Source organism: Lissotriton vulgaris, chromosome 12 (assembly GCF_964263255.1).
Source record: "Lissotriton vulgaris chromosome 12, aLisVul1.2, whole genome shotgun sequence".
NCBI lineage: Eukaryota > Metazoa > Chordata > Amphibia > Caudata > Salamandridae > Lissotriton > Lissotriton vulgaris.
Window position 1 is genome coordinate 743,223,766 of NC_141700.1, and position 23,786 is coordinate 743,247,551.

General features: G+C 43.2%; 1 protein-coding gene across 1 annotated transcript in view; it reads right to left on the reverse strand.

Moving 5' to 3' along the window:
* The window catches only part of LOC147678531 (extracellular calcium-sensing receptor-like), an 84,296-nt gene that overhangs the window by 48,761 nt on the left and 11,749 nt on the right, over nt 1-23,786 (reverse strand). Inside the window, exons 2-3 of the mRNA XM_086945676.1 lie at nt 19,478-19,769; nt 10,353-11,183 (exon numbers count right to left, since the gene is read on the reverse strand). Of these exons, the coding sequence (XP_086801802.1) occupies nt 10,353-11,183; nt 19,478-19,769 (1,123 nt within the window). The remainder of the gene's footprint in view (nt 1-10,352; nt 11,184-19,477; nt 19,770-23,786) is intronic.

Consider the following 23,786-nt stretch of genomic DNA (forward strand, 5'->3'; position numbering starts at 1 on the left):
CCTCGACCAGGAGAGTTAGGCCCTTACTGGCAACTTAAGAGGGGCCATAGATCAAGTTGCACCTTCCCGATAGGAAAGAGTCAGAGATAAGGGCAAGGGGGCCCCCTGGTTTATTGAGGACCTGAGGGGAAGGAAGCAAATCCTCGATGGTATGGCGCAAATCATACCACCCAGTTGTCCTTGCAAGTTATAAAACTGTGCTATCCTTAAATAAAAATGCCATTATATTCAGAAAGGATGAATACTATGAGGCAAGAATTACAATCGCTACAAACAAACAGAGGGAAACGTTTAGAATTTTAAAAGAACTCAGCCAGAAGTCAGAACAGAAACCTGCAACCGAACGGGCGGACTGCAACACATTTCAGGCCTTCTTTCTTCTTAAAGTCAAGGATATTCTAGCCGAGATTAACAACACTCCAATCAACCAGTGCCCCCTGGACCGGAATCTAGCCCCCCGGACTCCTGATGAGCAACTAACCTCCTTTCCTAATCTAGACCTAGCCTCCCTTTCTAGCCTGATAAATCCTGTCAATTCAGGCTCCCCAGCAGACCCCTGTCCTCCGAGGATTTTTCGAATGGCTCTTCCCGGGCTATAGAGGGAGAGCCTTTCTCTACTTATTCATTCCCTGGAGACAAGTTCCTTGCCCTCCAGCCTGAAGGAGGCCAGGGTAATTCCTCTGCTGAAGAAACCAGGGGCAGATGGGGCCAATCTTAAAAACTATAGGTCCATTTCCCAGCTTCCTTTTCTGGCAAAAGTAGTGGAGCAACATGTCCTCAAAATACTCTCATCTTTCATGGAGGAACACCAGCTACTTCAGGTGCGGCAGGCCAGTTTCAGGGCCCACCATAGCACTGAACTGGTGATGTTGTCTGTGCTCGATGAGCTTAGAGGTATGGCCGACAACAAAAAAACGAGCCCCCTGATTCTGTTAGATCTGTCAGCGGTGTTCGATACGGCCAATAACGCACAGCTTCTGGCCCGGATTGATGACTTGTGCATTCGTGGGTTGAGTCCTTCCTGTCGGGGTGGTCGCAAAGGGTCCAACTGGGTGAGCAGGTGTCGAACAGTGGTGCCCTCTGATGTGACGTCCCCCAGGGCTCAGCACTGTCCCCACTCCTTTTCAACATGTATCTCCAGCCACTGGTGGCCACTCTGGCCTGCATGGAGTGTCAAATCTTTAACTATGCGAATGATACCCAACTTATTCTCCAGATCGAGAATTCCCCTCAAGGACACACTCTTGTGCAAAACATCCTCAGATACACAGTGAATTGGATGACAGCTAACTTGCTAAAAGTCAACCCAGATAAAAGTGGGGTCCTTGTCATCTCTTCTAAAAACAACCCCTGGAACAACCTCTTCTGGCCACAGGAGCTTGGCACCTCCCAAACGCCAGTACCTGTCGTAAAAAGTTTGGGCATCAAGAGGAGTTGGCCTAACGGCTAGGGAACTGGGTTCGAGTCTCGGCAATGACGCTGAACATCCTGTGATTCTGGGCAAATCACTTAATCTCCCTATGCCTAACAAAAAATGAATGTGTCCTCATGTAATGCAACTGGTGCTATGTGAAGCGCTCTGATACCCGATTCGGGTCAAGTTTGCGCTATATAAAACTCTGTTAAAAAAAAAAGATTGATGCCAATCTCTCTATGGCCAATCAAGTAGCTTCTGTGGTCGACACCTGCACAGGTTTATTGACACAGTTGCGGAAACTTGCTCCCCTTCTCTCACCTGCCACTTTACAGATGATCGTGTCGACCACGATCGTGTCTAGATTGGACTATGGCAATGCCTTATACATCTGCCTCCCTGAGAAACTCATCAGAAAGCTTCAGGTTACCTTGAATGACGCAGCTAGGCTGATTTTCAGGCTCCCTAGAAGGGCTCATGCTACCCCTTTGCTGTGTACGTTGCACTGGCTCCCGATCAAACATAGCAACGTTCAAGGGCCTTTGCATTGCCCACAAAGCCATTCATGGCCAGGCCCCAGCCTATATCAAAGAGCGCCTGGGTAACTATGCGCCGGGACGTACTCTTCGGTCATCCGAGTCAGGCCTCTTGGCCTACTCACGGGTCAAAACCGCATCCAAAGGTGGCAGAGCTTTCTCTGTCCTAATTCCCCAATTTTGGAATCTACTGCCTGAGAACCTTCCTAAAGAATCCACACTCCTCCCTTTTAGGAAGCAACTCATGACTCTTCTGTTTAGGGAGGCTCTGGCACAGTCTAAATTATCCGCCAAGTGGTTATCGGCAATTGCTGGTGGACTTGGTCTTCTCAAAGCGCTAAGAGACCTGCTGGTGATTACGCGCTATACATAACATAACATAACAACCAATTATTAATTCATCAATTAAAAATAAATTACTTCCCACCTTTAACACCTGTAAACAAAACACATACCTAAAATTAATAACACAATTCCCATAATTAATTACCAATGAATGAATTAAAATTAATTTACAAACCAATTATTAATTAATTCATAATAAATTACTTTATACATTTAACACTATAACATCTCAATTAAACAAATATTAATAAATAAAAAATAATCAACACATGTAATATAATTAAATTACTTCGTACCCTATTCCCCTATAAACCCATTACCCGCTACAGAACTAAAAACACAAAATTCAAATTAAAAAAATTAATAACTGCCAAAAATGTAACACATATATTAAGAATACAAACAATTCTTATACAAAAAAACATGCATCACATACATATAAAATATATACTAAAATACATAATAATTAAAAAATATATTTTAACAACTATATTTTTGCAAACAATATAAACACTTTGATATTTTTAAAATCAATATTAATTACCTTAAGTCAATATTCTTGACCACGATATTCTTGCTGTTGATATTTTTGACCCAAGATATTAATGGCTTGATATTTGTGCAACTCAATATTTTTTACTCAATATTCTGACTTTGCACCTACAGCTGCAATGGGAAGAAACCCTATTAGTGAGAAATGACATCTCAATAATTATTTTTAATCAAATGTGAATTTAACAACTAATGAAACCTAAGCCCCCCATCGTAAGATACGTGGGGCCCTCGCACTGAAGGGTATGAGGGAGACTCCGTTACGCACGGTCTGTAGCTGTGCTGAAGAGGTGGAGCTACATCTTTACTCCCTCAGAATGACAAGGTAAATATCTCCCTTGCTTTGCCTGGCTCCTTGATTCTGCCTCTCATTTCATCCCTACCCATTCTCTCTTCCCATTTTCCCTTCTCTCCCTGCTACCTTCTATCTGTGATTGTCTTTCTCCTCTCCTTTTTCTATTTCACTTGTCTTCTAATCTCCTATTGTCTCATCTGTCTCTGTATCTAACATGTTTATTCCTCCAAGCTGTATCTCCCTCAGTAATATCCTCTGTCTTCCACTGGTCATTTTTTTCCCTCTCATTTGTCTGTCACACTTTCACCTCTGCTATATTCCTCACTTACACATAGACACATAGACACTGCATAACTTCACTCTTCCACAAAATGCTTTGTCTGTGGTTCACATGAAAAGACCTATCTTTTTAGGTGCCCAGACTCAGTACTGGTAAAGCTACTACTCATAAATCCCTCTGTGAATAGCAAACAATTTTAAATTTACACAAAAGTGAAAGTTTACCGTTATGACTCAGGCCCTTAGTAACTTAAAATAAATTCCACCCACCAGTCCATTCTCTCAAGCGTTTCTGATTTTGTGGGTGAGATTTTAATTTTGTGAACTTCTAGAAATGATACACATGATCACCATAGAGTTGAAACTGACTCACGCAAACCTGGCAACCATACTGAAAAACAAACTTTGAATGACCTAGCAAGACATAAATATTTCAGAGAGTAAGTCGCTCCTGAGTGAAGAAAATCAGAAAAGCAAGGGAGCAGCACTGCAATGAAATTGGTAAGCTCACTATCCAATATGCAAAAACATCAGGTCCATTATCTTTGTATTTGTCAGCTACAATAAAACCATGTTGGCCTTTGTACCTTGCTGCTATTTAAAATGCAATGTTGGATTGTGTCCGCTTATTTCTATATAGGGATTGGCCAGTGCACACTACTCTCAAAACCCCTGTGGCTTGTCTCTATCTTCACCAAGTGACTCAGCAACACCATGACTCTCTGACAAAATGTGACATGGGATCTTGGATATTCTCTCTGTTGGGAGTACTGGTTCAAAGTCAGTTTGGAATTTGAGTTTAAGAGCTTTTCGGAAGTTTCTAATGCATACCTTTGTCAGTTCATGGCAGGCTGAGTTCACTGGGCAGTGCAATACCTGCTTGACTTGAAACATGTCTCCTTAGAAGATCTTTATTAATACAGCTAATGTCTCAGTACAACATGTATATAACAACTCCCTTAGTGTATAATACTAATGTTTTTGCAGCAAGACTCTGTGAAGAACCACCTGTGCTGCCATGGTCATACCACAAGGAAATAACTGTTTGCTAATAGAGGTGTATTACTGCATGGCATCTGGTACTACACCCTAACTAAGTGAATAACTGTGTTACTAATAGATGTGTAGTACTGCATTAAATCTGGTACTACAACCCTGACTAAATGGATAGCTGTGTTACTAACAGAGTTGTATTACTGCATGACATCTGCTACTACAACCCTTACTCAATGAATAGTTGTGTTACTAACAGAGGTGTAATACTGCGTATCATCTGGTTCTATTTATTTAGCCGTATTTAAGGAGCAGGAACAGTGATGAATAAGGGGATTTCACAACTCTCTACCTGCTGTAAGTTGATTGCTAAATCTGGAAAGACCAAAGGTGTAACAGCAGTTATTCAGGGAAAATCCAGGTCTTGAGCTTTTTTCTAAAGCTGAGGTAGTCATCTGTGCAGTGTAGGTCCAGAGGTAACTTATTCTAATGGGCTGCAGCAAGATGGCAAAAGGATCGGCCTCTGGCTCTAACTTCTTGGATCCATATGTGTTTGGCTAAGGCTAAGGTAATGTATCTCAGACTTCTTGAAGGTATGCAGAACGCCATTTTGCCACAAACAGTCACAGGGCCACAGTTATGCATAGCCCTATGTGCATGGCAAAGAAGTTTGAATTTTGCAGTGTTTTCAAGAATTCTGAGTTTGAGCGTTACCTGTCCTTATTGAATATGAGCTTTGTAGCTATACTTTGAATCGTCTGCAAGTGAGTGAACAAATGGTCTGCCATCCCCAGGTATAGGGTGTTTGCTATAGTCCAATTTACTGACTACAAGGGCTTGAACTATTGTCCTGTGGCAGTTTACAGGGTCCAATAGAAGAGGTTCTTAAGATGATTGAGCAGGCCATAACAGTTGAAGCTTTTGGCAATGATTTGCTCCTGCATGCTCAAGGACTCACCAATAAGGACACTAAGATTTTTGCAACTTTGCTTGGCAGAGGAGTGGGTTCCAGAGATACCAGCCACCATGAGGAGTCTCAGATCAGGTGGGGCCCTCCAAATAATAACATTTCTGATGTTTCCACATTTAGTTTTAGTCAGTGTCTTCTCATCCAGCTGGCAACATTAGTCAGGCAAATGGAAAGATTTTGTCGAGTCTCTTCCAATTTCTCTCCTATAGCGAGGACTAATTGAGTGTTGCCAGCATATTAATATATTCGAAAACCCCACTTTTCAAACCAGCTTGGCAAGGAGAGCGACGTACACATTAAAAAGAGTAGGGCTCATAGAAGAGCCATGCGGTACTCAGCGGATCTGACTTAGTCCTTTTATATAAGAATGACCCAAACCAACATAGGGTCGAGTAATGAAGCCCTGCCTTGTGGAGTTTATTTATCAAGTGTGAAACAGTGTCAAATGCTGCGGAAAGAACAAGAAGAGTCAGGGCAACCATGTTGCCTTGATCTACCTCTAGAACCTTGACTCAATGGTTAGCTGTGTTACTAACAAAGGTGTAATACGGCATGACATCTGGTACTACAACCCTGGCACAATGAATTACTGTTACTAACAGATGTATATTACTGCATGACCCTGGTACTACAACTCTGACTCAATGAATAGCTGTGTTACTAAAAGAGGTATATTACTGCATGACATGTACTACAACCGTACCTAAGTGAATAGCTGTGTTACTAACAGAGGTGCATTACTACATTACATCTGGTGCTACCACCCTGACTCAGTGATTAGCTGTGTTACTAACAGAGGTGTATTACTGCATGACATATGGTGCTACAACTCTGACGCAGCGAATAGTGTGTTACTAACAGAGGTGGAATACTGCCTGATATCTGGTGCTACAACCCTGACTAAGTGAGCATCTGTGCTTCTAACAGAGGTGTATTACTGCATGAGATGTATTACAATCATGTATAAGTGAATAGTTGTGTTACTAACAGAGGCGTATTACTGCATGACATCTAGTGCTACAACCCTGACTCAGTGAATAGCTGTGTCACTAACAGCAGTTCATTACTGCATGACGTCTGCTCCTATAACTCTCACTAAGTGAATAGCTGTGTTACTAACAGAGGTGAAATACTGCATGAATTCTGCTGTTGCAACCCTCGCTCAGTGAATAGCTGTGTTACATCAAAACCTGCATCAGTGCACCACCTATCGCATGAAAGTTGTACTTGTGTTTCCACAAACCTGTCCCAGGGCTACACCTGTATTTACAACAACCCTTACAATGTGATGCAAATTCAATTAAACAACTTTCCATCAATGCTATATCTTACTACAAGAATGTCATCAGTTCAGCACTTTCATTTGTAAAACTGTGGATCACATCATATAAGAAAATTCCCCCTCCTTCACATCTTCCAATCTGGGTTAAGGAAAGCTTTAGTACTGAAACTGCCATGTTCAATATCTCAGATGACATCCACAGATCCTTAGACAATGGAAATGCATGCCTACTTATCCTACTCGACTTATCTGCAGCTTTTTAAACTGTTAATCACCCATGCCTGCTTGAATCACTGAAGTTTCACTTTGGAATCAATGGCACCATTTTAAAATGGTACACATCTTACCTACAACACCAATCACAGCAAATCAAAATCAACTCATGTCTATCAAAACCCACACGTGTCATTCTTGTCATGCCACAGGACTCACAGGTAGATTCATCAAAGACCCGTTTTGCGAGTCTTTAATAGCGATTCATAAGGAATCGCTATTACAGAATCGCAAAACGGGATTCATGTAGGAATCGCAAAATAAATTGCGATTCCTACACATTCCTTATTTGCGATTAGCAAATTGCTAATCGCAAATAAGGAATAACTACCCATTCATTCCCTTGGGCCTAAAGGCCCATAGGAATGAATGGGGAGTATTCCTTATTTGCGATTTGCAATTAGCTAATCGCAAACAAGATAGCGATTTCAAGGGTGCCAGGGGTGTCCAAAGGACACCCTGTAGCACCCCTGAAATGCAAATTTAAACAGGTGTTGCGCACACACATGTCCAAAGGACATGTGTGTGTGTAACATGCAACAGAAAAAAATGCACTAAAGTGCTTTTTTACTATTTTTTCACTATTTACCACGAAGTCAGACTTCGTGGTAAATAGCGACCAAATATTGCGATCTCGCAATTTCCAATTGGTTAATGAATTGCATTTAAGGAATCTCTAATAGAGATTCCTTAAATCCAATTCCTTGCAAATATGCGATTTCGCTAATAGCGATTTTTGCATTTGGGATGATGAATTCCAAATGCAAAAATCGCACTCGCAAAGGGCCAGATTCTCAGACTCTGGCCCTTTGCGAGCGCATTTTAGCTTCATGAAACGGGCTGTCAATTCTCTCCCCTTCCCTTTTCAATCTCTTCATGGAACCCCTTATGGTCATCCTGAAGCAGGCAGGGATCAAATATCACCTTTATGCTGATGACACTCAACTCTATTACAAAATCAAATCACCCAGTGACGTTTGACATCTTAACACCACACTGAGCAAGATACAATCTTGGTTGAACTCTAACCACTTAACGCTAAACCTCAAAAAACGAAATAATTCTATTCTCCCAGAAAGCAACCACCTACCAATCCACTAATGGCTCAGCGACCTGAATGCATTAAGTTGTTGTCTTACTCTTTCCAACTCAGCAAAGTCCCCTGGCTTCTTCCTGGACAACAACTTGTCAATGAAAGATCACATCAAAAATTCAGCCAAAGGAGCGCTTTACACACCAGGACACCTCAAGAAAATTAAACCATTCATTCCCTCTGATGATTTCAAGATTTTTGTGCAATCTCTTGCCCTCTCCAAACTGGACTATGGCAATGCCATCCTCACAGGGACGCCAAAATCTCACCTCACCACCCTTAGATCAGTTCTGAACATATCAGATGTTAAACAGTTTGAACACATCACTCCTGCCCTCAAGATCCTAAACTGGCTTTCCATCGAAGGAAGATATAGTTACAAGACTGCCTGCATCACCACAAAGCCCTTCTCTCACATACCCCTAACTACTTAGACAACAAACTTACAAAATCTGGGTTTACTAGATCTTAGAGAAGCTCCAACGCACTTTTGCTCCTTCCTCCCAAACTATACATCAACCAAGACTTGCTATTTCTCTGGAAATGCACGGAGCATATGGAACTCTCTACATAGCTATCTACGATGCAACCCCTCCTTCCCTTGCTTCAAAAGAGACCTGAAACTCCTCCTCGTCAACAAATACTTTAACTCTTAGCTTAACTAACTTGGCTAAGTATCTCTTGTTACAGGACTAGATCCTCTGTCTTAGTCGGTTGTTTATTTGCTTAAGGTGTCTGTTAGTTCCTCTCGATTTTGTCTTCGTTTTTTCTTTGATGTGTACTATAATCTATTGAGTCTGTTATTACCGTCTTGATTTACCGTATTCTTCATGATCATGTAAAGTGCTCTGATACCTTCGGGTCTAGCTAGCACAATATAAAACGTATAAATAAATAATACTGCAGAGCCTGATTTCTTACAACACCTTCAATTCGAACAAGATTTATGCAAGGAAATCACCAGCACAGAAAAGTGTGGCGCAGAGTGACACATGTCTCAGCACAATGTCGGGATCACGACAAACTTAAACTATGCAGGCATAGACAAGGGCTCAAGTTCTAGGGCGCTCGCTACTTTGCATGACTTTTCCTCTCACATAAAATAAATGTGTGAACAACAAAGTCATGCGAGGATCGGATAGTCGCAAAAATCGGACATGAGGACAATTGAACACAATGGTCTGCGCTTGTGGTAATTTTCTTCATTAAATGGGTACCTTGTCAGTTTCTCAGAGATATCTTAAGTATGATATTTTTCTTTCTTTGTAAACACAATGCAAATATGTATTCGTATTCCAAGAATTAAATGTCCAAAAATGAAAAAGGTTTGTTAAATAAAAGGTCTATTCTTCAGCACAGTATTAGTCGTGTATTACTTTTTCGACACCACCCAAACAATGTCCATATATTTGTATAGCAACCAGTATGCATTGAAACCTTCTCATAGTGCTTACGGTTTCTGGCAAACATATAAAGCAGAGTTCAAGAAAATAACTTGGGGCCATATTATCTGCCCTTCTGAATTCCCATAGAAGCCCAGGTTAACACCATAACCTGGGCTTCTATGGAAATTTACAAGGACATATTATCAAGCCCATTATCGCCGCTTTAGCAGCAGTTTCCTGCCGATAAAAGCGGCAGTAATGTATCGTCCTTTCTTGATAATATGGCCCTTGGTTTTCTCCCCATCGCAAATCACGCCTTCTTTTCTCCCCTGATCTGTACGATGTTCCACACCTACCGTTTGCTTATGGAGGCATAGCACTGTCTCAGAATATCTGTATGCTGCCTTAGGGCCCAATTTAGAGTTTATTGCTTATGCAAAAGCTTTCTATTATTACAGGAAATGTTACACCCAAAAATAGGCTTCCTGGGGAAGAGTTTCTTCTATCATCAGGATAGTGTTTGCCTTGGGGGCTCCGGGTAAACTGAAAAATAGGTGATGGAGTGCCTGCAGCATCCAGGCCCATACTGTTCTCTTTTACCACTGGATGTGTGATAAGAGAGGTTTAACTGGACATAGTCTGCATGGCATAGGCTGGGGGCAAATTCGTGTTTGACTCTTTCAGAGAGACTATTGGATAACGAATGGAACAAGATGCCATTTGCAAGTTACAAAATCGATTTAATGGGAAAATCTGTATTTGCTAGGTTGTTTGGTATTGGCTATTTTAATTGCTTCTTTAGACCTATCACTAAATAAAGACTACGGTTTTAGAAAAGTAACCTTCTCATTCAATCAGTTTTCTTTACCTGTACCCTACTCATAAATATTCATAATGTTGGTAAACTAGTAAATCGATAGTACAGTCATGCCTACTTGCCAGGGCTGGAAATCCAAGATGTCAGTGCAGGACCCTTGATGGAAGGGGCCTCTGCCACTCTGACAAGACTGAAGATCACTAAGGGCCATAGCAACAGCATAAACTGTACTGTAGGCAGTGTAGGGCGCCCTTAAAGTAGTGACATCATTGTAGCTAATTCTCAGGTTCTCTAGCTTCTCAGCTCCTGTGCACAGTTTTGTAGTGTTATTCCACAAGAGGAAGTTGTTTGTTTTGTCCACCCACTTGCAGCCAAAGGCTTCCTCCCAAAACACAGTAATTAATGCATCTTCAGGAGACTTTAATGGGTGGATGGTATTAAGATGCTTTTCAAACCCTGGCATCTCTCCACTATGGATCGCAAACCCAATTGTACCAGTCAGGATGCCTTTGTACTTCTTCATGGACAGAATAGCAGATGTTGTCCAAGCCTCAGTTGCAATCCAGGTCTTTCCTGTCACATTCTGTCTCAACATCTCATCCATAAGAGGGACAACATGAGCTTCATTTGAAAATACAACAATAACGTTTGCAGAGGACTGCTTGATCACTTGGATAATGGGAAGTGCATTACGGTGAGCCACATTGGGGAGAATTTTCTCAGAAAAGGCAATGCACACGCCCGCTTCGAGTAGCTCTTGCTGTACTATTTGGATTCCTTGTTGGCCATAGTCATTGTCCACTGATAGAAGACCCACCCATGTCCATCCAAAGTGTATCACTAGCTGGGCCAGTCCACGTGATTGGAAGTCATCACTGGGAATTGTACGGAAAAAAGAAGGGAATTGGTTCCGGTCACTCAGAAGTGGGCTCGTTGAGAAATAACTGACCTGTATTGAAAGACAACAAAATCAATTTATGTAAAACCTCCTCAAGATTGATATTCATTTGTTTAATAGAAAACATCCAATTGTGTTCACCAACTGAGAGCTACATTTGTGACATGTCTTATGGAATATAAACATTGCAATTCTGTTGGCCACTGTGCCCTATATGTGCTCTTCTTGGTATACTATGGAGGACTCCTTTTTTAACCAGTGAATCAAGCAATCCTGAAAAACAGATTATCTATTAAAGATTTATTTATATACTTTCTGGCTAGATTCTGGATATTTTTCAGTTTTGGAAACACTAATATTGGCTACACAAAGCCCTGTTCCCTTCCATCCCAATTAGACTTTCTTTAATAGAGAAAGATAGTACCAGGCTGTGTGAAATTGGATTGTTGGTTGAGTGGGGTGTGAGCCATGGTCTAGCAGCAACCATAATACTTGTCAGTGTGAGGCACAAGACACCCCCAAATTAACTTTTGCTCAACCCTGTGGTAGCTTGGCACAGAACAGTCAGACTTAACTTAGAGGCAATGTGTAAAGTATGTGTGCATTAGTTCAAACAGTAATAAAGTGACAAACACCAAACACAAAGGATCCCATACCAAGTTAGAAAAATAGAGCAAGATTTTATAAATAAAACCAGACAAAAATGACAAACATCCAATCAATAGAACCAGAGTAATTCATTCTAAAAGATTTTAGTGAAAGTAGCGCCTAAAAACACAAAGTGACAACTTTGGGCATCAGGTCGCGCTGGCCCGGAACAAAATCCCAAGTTCAGACCAACTATGATGGAGCGTGTGCTGGATAAAGGGGCCAAGTTAGGCCAGTTGAACACAGTACCTTAAATCCTGGTTTGAGGAGCTTTGCAAGGATCTGTGTTGAAGATGTGTTGCGCATCCGAAGCAATGCATCAGTTACGAGATGTAGCGAGGCTGCGATGTGAGGGTCTGTGTCGTCATCAAGGATTTTGACAAGAGGGCTTAAAGTGCAAAGTCCCGTATTGAGGTTGAGGCGTGCAGTTGGGGTGATGTGACAGTGTTGAGGAGCAATGAGGCTGGGATGTGTAGTCCGTTATTGTGGTCGAAGCTGCAGTCACTGAGATAATCGATGGCCTGCTACAAGGATGTGTCCTGTAGCATTGGTTCTTAAGGCGATGGGAGCTATGGCGGCGATGCAGGTCTTTGTGATGGGTCTAATCCACATAGCAAAAGGGATGCATTGGTTCTGCTCTGGGCTGTGCCGCACAGCAGAGGAGATGCATCAGACCTTGTGACCCTTTGGGGTGATTAGTTCGCACTTTACAAATACCGGGTTTCACTGGATGGACAGCATGTTAAGCCCATTTCCTAGGGTCCAGAACTGGGTTGCACCATTTGGCAAGGTAGATTCACAGATGGCAGGTTCAAGGTGCAGATGCAAGATTGCTGGAAGCCTGTTATGTCATTGATGCTTTGAATCAAGAGGCCAGACAACTAGCCCTTGGAGTAACTCTGGGCTCGGGGTTGAAGAGATGCAGGTCCAGTTCTTTTCACCCTGGTAAGATGGCAGCAGGACAGCAGTTCCATCAGAAAAGCAGTCCAGCAGAGTGGCAGTCCATGTAGCAGAACAGTGGTGCTTCTTCCTGGCAGAGTATTCACATGTCTAGAAGTGTACTGAAGTGGTGGTGTCTGAGGTCTGGTATATATACCCATGTGTACCTTTAAAGTGGGGAGAAGATTCTAGAGGCATACCTTTGTAGCACATAGGTTCCCTGCCTTCCTGCCCCTGTCTCCAGACTAACTACAGAGGATATGCAGCTCTTTGTGTGACCACAGAACACAGCCTATTCAAGTGTAAGTGGTGCTGGGCACAGCTCCTCCATCTGATCCAAGTGATAGCCCATCCAGTCACACCTAACCTCTCCATTGTGTGTGGCTGTCTAGGAGAAATGCATAAAGCCCGACTGTCACCCACACCGTATCATGTGACCCAGAGGCAGGTTGGAGGCACAAAATGGCTTATGGCAAGAAAGTGACAATGTTCAAAAAGTGTTACAGCAGACAAATGATGGACAGAATGCTGACAATGCAAACATTCTCCCCCGGTCAAAAGATATGGGTTAAATCCATCATTTTTTTGCCCACTAAGCCACCCCAGTTTGGACCCAGCTATATGCAAATCAGTCTTGACCCTGTGCCTTTTGGACTCAGCCATACGCAAAACAGTCTTGACCCTGTGCCTCATGGGAATAGTCCAGACCGAACTGCCAGGCCAGGCCCTCCCTGGACCGGAAACAAACATCCTGGGACTGGTTTCAGGGTATGTCACCCTTCTTCAGCCAGGCTATCTTGAATCCAGTGGCACAGTGAGCAAGGGACCCACGTCTGGGCATACCCATCCTACTTAGGGCAAAAAGTGTTAAAGCAAACAAATGATTGATGGAATGCTGACAATGCAAACATTTCCCCCCAGTCAAAAGATGTGGGTTAAATCCGTTGTTCTTTTGCCCACTACTCCTCTCCAGTTTGAACCCAGCCATATGCAAATCAGTCTTGACCCTGTGCCTCATGGGAACAGTCCATACCAGGCTAGGTCTAGGGGTGGGCAGATGTCGCGGAGGGGACTATCGCGGAGAGGCATGGAGATTGAACCAATCTCCGTGCCTCTCCGTAATATTTCCATTCCGCCTCCCGTCCGCCGCCTACCCGCCGCCCGCTTCCCACCCGCCTCCTGCCCGCCTTATAAAATTAAATTTAAAGGCAAAATATAACTTTAAATCAAACTTACCTTATTGCGCCGCAATCTTCCCCATCGCGGCTTCATCTTTGGAAACTGCGCATGCGCGGTAGCCTGCGCATGCGCATGCGCATTCCTGGCAAGGAATGTGCATGCGCAGGCACCCCCGCATGCGCAGGATCCGGATGAGCTAGTACAGGAGCTGACACAAAAGCAAGTTTAAGCGCATCGAAAGCCTCCTGCGCCTGGTCATTCCAACAAAAAACTCTGGATTTCCGTAACAACTGCGTGATGGGTGCGACTAGCTGTGAAAACTGGTAAATAAACCGCCTGTAGAAATTGGCGAAGCCAATAAAACACTGTACATCACGAACGTTGCACAGAACAGGCCAGTCCTTAACAGCAGAAACCTTCCTTTCTGCCATCTCCTGGCCCTCAGGACTCAGAATTACCCCCAGGAATTCCACTGACTGGACATGGAAATCGCACTTACTTAGTTTGCAAAACAAATTGTGCGACTGTAATATGCCCAGCACTGATTTCACATGATGACAATGAAGCTCCTCAGACTCAGAATACAGCAGGATGTCGTCGATGTAAACTATCACATAATAATCCAGTATCTCACGGAGGACATCATTAAGAAAGAATTGAAATGCCGCAGGGGCATTACACAGCCCGAATGGCATCACCATGTATTCAAAGAGACCGTACCTGGTTTTAAAGGTGGTCTTCCACTCATGCAACAACGGATCGTTACGATTAACTAAAGGCACCGCCCATTGTGCTGCATTTCCAATTAAGTACGAGACCAAGAAGGCCACTTTGGCTTGGTTGGTAGGGGATTTGGGTTTACATGTAAAATGGAGCGTCACCTGTGTTAAAAACACCTGAACCTTTTCTACATCACCCTGAAAGCGTTCAGGCGATGCTAATGGTATGGAAACCGGCATCTCCACCACCACCGGTGGAGGAGGAGCTGGTGCCCCTGCATCAAACGGATTACATGGAAGACCATCAAACCGTGCTCTAAGGTCCACCGTCTCCTGTCTAGAAGCAACCATTCCAACTGGAGATTGGCCAAGACCGCTATAACCTCATCTAAGGTGGCCATAATAATCAACCCGACCGGGAGGACAAAATTCTTGAGTCAGGAATTCTGTTATGCTGGATGTCCTCTGGATCGTTTTGACGTTTTATGTTCCACCTCTAAATCTAACCAATGACTGAGTTGCTATAATAGCACAGTGCATTGGAAGGATTAAGTGGGGGAGACATGGGGGTTTGGGATCAGGAAGGAAAGGAAGGGGAAAGCAGGGAGGGAGATCTGGAAAACACAAAGAAAAGCATATATCATGAATACCTTGACATTCTTATTGCCATGATCACACTGTAACCTTTCCCTTATTACATTAAGCTCTCTAACTACCTGAAAAGTAAAAGACACTTCAGTGTAGAAACAGGTGATGGTTGATAGTAGAGATGATGGTATTAAGGGAGTTGCTGCAATAATACAAAACCAACATGTACATATAACAACCACTATAGGAAACATATACAACAAGGCATCAACTGAGATGATAACGCTACATGAACATACCCCTAACTCAATCCTTATGAGCTTCACAGGGATTGAGTGTAGACCACTACCACTCGTGAAGAACCCCTGTTAATAGAGGAAGTCAGAGCAACAAAGGTTAATACACTGTACATCCTGAACACAATCTCCATTAAGAAATAATAAAAGAACGGTAGGTGAGAAGCCCTGTAGTTAATGCACTCAAGGCAACGTATCGGAGGCTAGAAACCTCTTGTAGTCTGAAGTTAAGGAAGAGCTCCTCGCTCTAATTCCAGAATACCACAAAGTTAAAGTACCCAAAAGAACTGGAGATACCCGTGGATTACCAATCATCCACTTCTCTGTCGGCCGACAATACCGACCGGGTCAAATCCTGTTTGGGAGAGTACTGACCCATAGTAGATCAAACAAGAACACGTGTAGGCATTTGCCAACATGACCTTAAAATCAAGTGAATACAAAAGCGGCCGAATCCTGGTGCAAGCACCCTTACCGCACCCATAGAAGATCAGCAACCGATACAAGAGCACTGGACAGGAGGAATTCCTGACGCCGAGCTCGGGAAAGGCTTTCCTCTTATGCTTCCTGGTTCGGAATCTCACGATACTCGCGAAGGATCATGGGAGATGTAGTTCCGGCTCGCGTCTTGCTGGGAATTGTAGTTCCGACCCCATGCACGATTGTAACACTTAGCCAGGTCCTCCCTGGACCGGAAACAAGCATCCTGGGACCGGTTTCAGGCTAGCTTGAATCCAGTGGCACAGTGAGCAAGGGAAGCATGTCTGAGCATACCCATCCCACTTAGTGCAAAAACTGTTACAGCAAACAAATGATGGACAGAATGCTGACAATGCTAAATTCTCCCCCAGTCAAAAGATGTGGGTTAAACCTATTGTTCTTTTGCTCACTACGCCACTCCAGTATGGACCAAGCCATATACAAATCAGTCCTGACCCTGTGCCTCATGGAAATAGTCCAGACCAAACTGCCAGGCCAGGTCCTCCCTGGACCGGAAAAAAAAGCATCCTGGGACCTGTTTCAGGGTATGTCACCCTTCTTCAGCCAGGCTAGCTTGAATCCAGTGGCTCAGTGAGCAAGGGAGCCACGTCTGGGCATACCCATCCCCTTAGGGAGCAAAGTGTTTTCAGCAAACAAATGCTGGATGGAATGCTGAAAATGCAAACATTCTCCCCCAGTCAAAAGATCTGGGTTAAATCCATTGTTCTTTTGCCCACTACACCACCTCAGTTTGGACCCAGCCATATGCAATAAGTCTTGACCCTGTGCCTCATTGGAACAGTCCAGGCCGAGCTGCTAGGCCGTGTCTTCCCTTGACAGGAAACAAGCATCTTGGGACCGTTTTCAGGGTATATCACCCTTCTTCAGCCAGGCTAGCTTCAATCCAGGGCACAGTGAGCAAGGGAACCACGTCTGGGCATACCCATCCCACTTAGTGCGAAAACTGTTACAGCAAACAAATGATGGACGGAATGCTGACAATGCAAAATTCTCCCCCAGTCAAAAGATATGGGTTAAATCCATTTTTCTTTTGGCCTTTACGCCACCCCAGTTTGGATCCAGCCATATGCAAATCAGTCTTGACCCTGTGCCTCATGTAAACAGTCCAGACCGAACTGCCAGGCCAGGTATTCCCTGGGCTGGAAACAAGCATCTTGGGACCATTTATAGGGTATTTCAACCTTCTTCAGCCAGGCTAGCTTGAATCCAGTGGCACAGTGAGCAAGGGACACACGTCTGGGCATACCCATCCTACTTAGGGCGAATACTGTTACATCAAACAAGTGGCATTTTCTTAATAGGACTTTAAAAACTGTCTTCATCCTAGAACAGGGTTTCAAATTGCAATTCCAGAGACACCAAAAATGGAGGGGGTACCTTACCTGTTCCCATTTGTAAATGACACTTAGAAAATGTAATACAGTAATTCCAATGTTGTCCTATGGGAGAAGTATGCCTTGAAGTAGTGAAAAACAAATTGAAAAAAAATTAACTACCAAGATATGTAAAACTTAAAAGTACATGTCTAATGTGTTAAATTCACTGCACCCTGCCCTTGGGGCTGTCCAGGACCTACATTTGGATTGACTTGATTGTAGTCAACAGGAAGGCTTGACACAAGTGAACGGTTTATTCTGCCTGGTCAAATGGCAGTTTAAAACTGCATACCCACAGGCTGCAGTGGCAGGTGGCCTGAGACATGTTTAAAGGGCTACTTAAGTGGGTGGCACTATCAGTAATGCAGTTTCAATAGTATCATTTAATTTACTGGTCATGGGCACAGTTAGTGCCACTTTACTAGGGACTTACAAGTAAATTAAATATGCCAATTGGGTATAATACAAGCTAACATGTTTTAAGGAGAGAACACAATCAATTTAGCACTAATTAGCAGTGGTAAATTGTGCAGAGTCCAAAGACCAGCAAACATTATGTCAGCAGAAACAGGAGGTCTGAAGACAAATTGTTAGTTGGAAAACAAAGCCAAGGCTGTCAGGTCTAACACAGGCTTTCTTGGTTTTCTTGGTGATGTGCTTGTTGAGTGTGATGTCATTGTCCAGTGTGAATCCAAGAAGCTTGGCGATGGAGAAAATTGTCATTCAATTATGTCCAAGTTCATGTTGTTTAGCCACATTTTGACAAGTTGTTGCTTGATGTTCTTGGCAACTAGCATGAATTCTATTATGGTGGGGTAAGCTCTAGATGGATGTTGAACATCCAGGTCTGGTGGAGTTGCAAGCAGAGTGTGAGGCAGGGGAATTCTAAAGCAGTAGGGACTTTCAAGAAGAGTCGTGTGTCAGAGACATATTGGTGACTTTGTGCCATTTTCAAAATACCAAAACCAGGTCAGAGGTTATGCAAACACTCCAATCAATTGATCACTCATACTAAGACCAGCTTGGAAAACTATGGGCCATATGTAGGAAGGCCATTACCAGTCGGTAAGATCCGAAATCGGCCGTTACCGGCTGGTAATAGGTTTTTCCTATGTAGGAGGCACATTTACCGATTCAGTAAATAACTAATCGGTATTTATCGATTGGGTATTTACCGACTCATCATTTACCGATTCGGTATTTAGCGAATCGGTAAATGAAATGTAGGAAGCACTCCAAAGAGTGCTTCTGGGCTTTAAGGATTCATTATTTACCACCAAATATTAGTTGGTCGTAAATAACGAATTCCTATGTAAATGCAAATCTGTGCATTTACACCTGTGCCGTGTGACAAACATGCATGCCCTTAGGCCATGTATGTGTGCCACATGTGCACACAAGCACTAATCAGGGGTGCAACAGGGTGTCAAAGTGACACCCTGCCACCTTTGACTTTTCCCCAATTTTACCGAATCAGTAATTACCGATTCGGTAATTGACATTCATTCCTATGGGCCTCCAGGCCCATCGGAATGAATGGCAAATACCGAATCGGTAAATACCGATTCGTTAAATACCAAATCTTACCGATTCAGTATTTTTTACCGAATTATTATCTACATAGCAATTACCGATTCAAAAATACCGAATCGGTAAAATTCTGTATTTTCAAATTGGTAAATTAGAATTACCTACATATGGCCCTAAATATTATGGACCTACACTCTTTGGTATTTACATAGGCCTCTGACATGTGTGCTCCACTTATGCCACAGGTTAACTTATTTGTGGTCAGCTGTCCAGTACCAGTGGAACAGCTTATCTTAGATGCTAATATAGCTTCAGAAATTCACCTGTCTATTTGAAAGGCATAAAAGATCCAAAAATGCCTAGAGTCTTGGAAATCAACAAGAAAAGAAGGATGCAAGTCTTTATGACACTGGTAATTGAAGATCATTCATGTCCTCGCAAGTAAGAAAATATACATTTTCTTTGAATAAATAAACAGACATTTTGTGCATTCCTGTACAGATCACAGTGAAATAACCTTTTATAAGACTTCTACTAGCAGATGGCATCATTTTTATTCAGATCCTTACCTGGGGATATCTTTGTAGGCCCAAAATTCTGGCCATTAGGATGCTGTGTGTAGAACTAAAGTCCCCTATGATGCCTGATAACTGGGCCGTTCTCTGGCACTGGTAGTTAGGAACAGGCATTTTGTCCTGTGTCATAAGCCATAAGGTTCCCTCCAGAGCTCTTTGCAGTGCTGAGCATGAGTCGTATATCCAGAAGCCTAGAGTTATGTTTGGTAGCAAGTGGGGGTTCCTGTTAATCTCCTCAACTGCAAATAGCATGGCTTGGAGGAATTGGTAGTTCTGAAACACAAATCTGGAAGATATGAATTTAGTCTCACATTTTGCAAAAGATCTGATTTGATGACTCAAGTTCTGTGTTAAATAGTTGACAAATCAAGTCAAGTTAATAGTCTTTAATCTGCCATAATAATGACCATACAAATATAGGTTTTGAAAATAAATTTTATATATAAGAGAAAGATAGAAATTTAAATATTCATCCAGCATCAATTAAAACATCATTTCAAATAAACATCATGAAAGGTGATTTATAGCAGCAAGAGGTTGTATCATAACATGATAAATATTCAGACACAAAATAGAGCCAATCGAATCACATAGGGAGGTTTGAAATCTTTAAGATGTGATTTAACAATCTTAGGGAAAACTGAAATAGGGAGTTATTATGTAGCATACCCTTTCCTCAATTGAATTGCAGCCGAGATGTAATTAAGAACAGGAAAACAAAATATTGGTGTCTGTAAACATTTTTGAAAAGTCAGCCGCTCATGGTGGGATATAAAGTGTACGTGCTTTAAAATTTGCCTTAAAAAATTAGCTCTCGGACAACTATATAAGGGACTGAAAGGCATAAAATGCCCCATTGATTGGGGCAAGATAATATTACATGGGCAGCCTGGGAACATTCAAACCAAGAGCGAGGGATGAGGAAAGCAGCTTAAAAATGGACTGAATGTAGCCTAAACCTTGTGAGGTAGAACCTATGTTGTGGATTTTCCACCCATGGTAAATACTGCCTCATCCCAGGGGTTGTAGAAATTGGTAAATATTTAAGAACTGAGGTCATATGATTTGACCTTCCGATTCTGGAACCCTTCCTTAACTAAGGCCTTAGTTTGGGGCCTCATGCTATATGGACAATCCAAAAGATTTTTGAGGCCCATTGTTAACAAGTCATTATTGCTTAATATCTCATTTGAAAAATTCCTTTTACTTAGTGTCTAATGTAATAATAGAGCCAGACAGAAATTGTTATATTACCAAATACACAGTATAATAGGTGAGCTAAAACATTTATATTAAGGGAGAAAAGTCAATCTGCCTATAAAGGCTTGTACTATATTTTCCTAATACAGATATGTTCTGATGATAGAACACATGTGAATTAAGAATACTTCTTACAACCTAACAGATTGTCCAGACTCTACCATCTATTTGCATCACAGTGATGGCTCACCTTCACTTCTCTCAACAATGTAAGCTGCAGAAAACAGTATCCCCGTCATGTCACTGCAACAGCATCAAGGCCTTCTGTCTCACTGATCCAACATTACAGGTCTGGCAGGGAAGAGCAGGCCACAGCCTGTCCATGTCCATGCCCAGCAGTCCTGCCATGCAAGTAACGGGTCAAATTTCCTCCAAATACATAGCTTCCTAGACATGCACTGGAATACGGATATGCCGACATACTGATGGCTCAGTGAGATGAACACTCACAGGTGCTAAATACGGTGTTTTCAGAGTTGAAGGATTGTATCCTGACAAAGCTGACTTGGCCCTCTATAGACATTAAAAGAAGTTCTATATTATAGGAAATGGTAACACATCTATGACATTATTTCAGACCTTCCTCTGCTTTCAAAATTATTGAAAAATGCATGACACCCAAGTTCCTTGAAAATAAACACTAGTCGCAAGTTAATTCAACTTCCGTTCTGAATGCAGTATTGACATTGCCATGCTTCAAATCAGTGGCAATGCCATGTGCATCCTCAACAAAGGATATTCCAGATTTCTGATTCTCCTTTAATTATTCTCAGCTTCTGAAACAGTTTACCATGGCGTTCTCCCCAAAGCTCTAAAGGACCATCTGGACAAAGGGGTTAAAAGTAATGAATGTGTTCAACTCTTTATTATATAATCCCTGTTAGACTTGGCAACATTGCAGTGGGTCTCCCTTTCATTTTGTTTGCTTTTGCCTCCTGTGTTTTTGCTGGTCTACATGCTTTGGGCACTTTGCCACTGCTGTTCAGTGCCAAAGTTTAAGCGCTCCCTTTGTAAATTGTTATGGATTAGTGATTTCATGATTGGCTGTTTGATTTACTTGTCAGACCCCAGTACAGTGCATGATGTAAATGTATGTATAGGCATTTATATAGCGCACTACTTACCCGTAGGGTCCCAAGGCGCTTCGACCGCTGCGAAACCCTTCCTGGCTTCCCTGAGAGATGGTCCCTTAATGGGTATCTCCAGGGTGAGACCAGGCATCCCCGGCGGTCTGGTGGGGCCGTTAGTGAAGATGAGGCAAGCTAATGCCCAGAGTTGCCGAGTGTGATCGCTGATCAGAGTGGGCACCGAGGCGAGAGAATTATCAAGTCCGCTGACCCTGGTCCAGAAACCTGCCGCGCCGGGAATCGAACCCTGGTCCCGGGCCGTCCTCTGCTCTCGGGTCTGCCGCCTCTAACCAGTGAGCCACACTACTTCACTGATGTGTGCCCAGAGCCTGTAAATCAAATGCTGCTGGTGGGCTTGCAGCGCTGATTGTGCCACCCACAGAAGCGGCCGGTAAAATGTGGTTCAGGCCTGCCATTGCAGAGCTTGTGTGCAGTCTGGGACTGCCATGTCGACTTGGCAAGTGCACACACTTGCCAGTCCCCAAACCTTCCCTTTTCTGCAAGTTAGTCACCCCTAAGGTAGGCCCAAGGTACCCCTGTGGGGAGGGTGGGTTGTATGTGAAAGGTAGGACATGCCATGATGTGTGTGGCATGTCCTGATAGTGAAATACCGCCAATTTCATTTTTCACTATTGCAAGGCTATCTGTTCCCATAGGCCAGAATGGGGAATTTATTTATAACAACATATAAACATAACTGACCCTGGGAACAACATAGGAAAATGCAGTTTAGTATGCCTGAACTCAGAGTCTTAAAGTGAATCTTTTAGTGAGGGCAATTTTTACATTCTATGTTTGAAAATACCACTTTTAGAAAGTAGGTAGTTTCTTGCCTAACGATCCAGTGTGCCTCTGCTAGGTTTGTGAATTGCATGTCTGGCGTTTGGATGACAGGGGCTGGAGAAGGGCTGTGGCTCCATAAGTCTGATGAGTCAGGGCTGAGCTGAAATTGTCTGTGTTGCATTTAGAGTAGGGGGAGGAGACTTCCTTTCACCTGCCTGGGCCTGATCTGCGTTTAACAACGATGTTTCCACCTCCTGCCAGGAAACTGCACTAGTGAGGACCGAACTGGTTTTGGCTTGGTGCAGACACTCTCTGCCTTCAGAGAACAAAGGATTTGTGTGCATAAACAGAGGCGCCCAGACCCTAGACTTTTAGATCACTTCTGGGAAATCAAGCGGAAAGTTCTTTGCCAAGGAGAAGAGCCAGAGAAGCTGAGGAGGAATACTGCCCCTGTGCTGTTTGCTGTCTAGGGTTGGCCTGCAGAGGCTGCTTGTTGTAAAGAGAAAAAGGACTTTGTTGTTTGCTGTGTCACCTGCTTGAAGAAATGATCTCCAAGGGCTTGAAACAGAGCTTGCCTCCTGTTCTGAAGTCTCAGGAACACAAAGACTCCGCCCCTTCTGTCTCTCTGCATTTGGAACTGCTGCTTCAGCTCCTACAGAAGGAAATTGGAACACACACAGCGGCGAGCGACACCGCACCCTCCACCAAAGCCGTGAGCGATGCACCAACTTGTCGGGTATGCCCGACGCCTGCTGCCATGCTGCATCGATTCCGAAACCAACTTCATCATCGCAGGGCCGATCCTCGGTGAGGGTGAACCCATAGACAATGCGCCATTGTAAGGGACAGTGATTTTGGCCCCATCATGACTTCATCTCCCCGACGCAGTAAGAAACCATTGTCTTCCCTCCCCTGCACTGCAGTAAGGAACAGAGGCTGCACCTTCCCTGGGGTCATAAGGAGGGGACGCCGCACAGGGCCTACAAAACCGCCCCTCCCCGATGCAGTGAACTGTCTTTGCTTTCTCCATTCCAAGGTACTGTTCTGTGTGGGTCTGACGCCGTGCACCTCGAGGTCGGCGTCTTACTTTGAGATTTGCACCGGTAACGACATCGTTATAACTCCAACCGGAG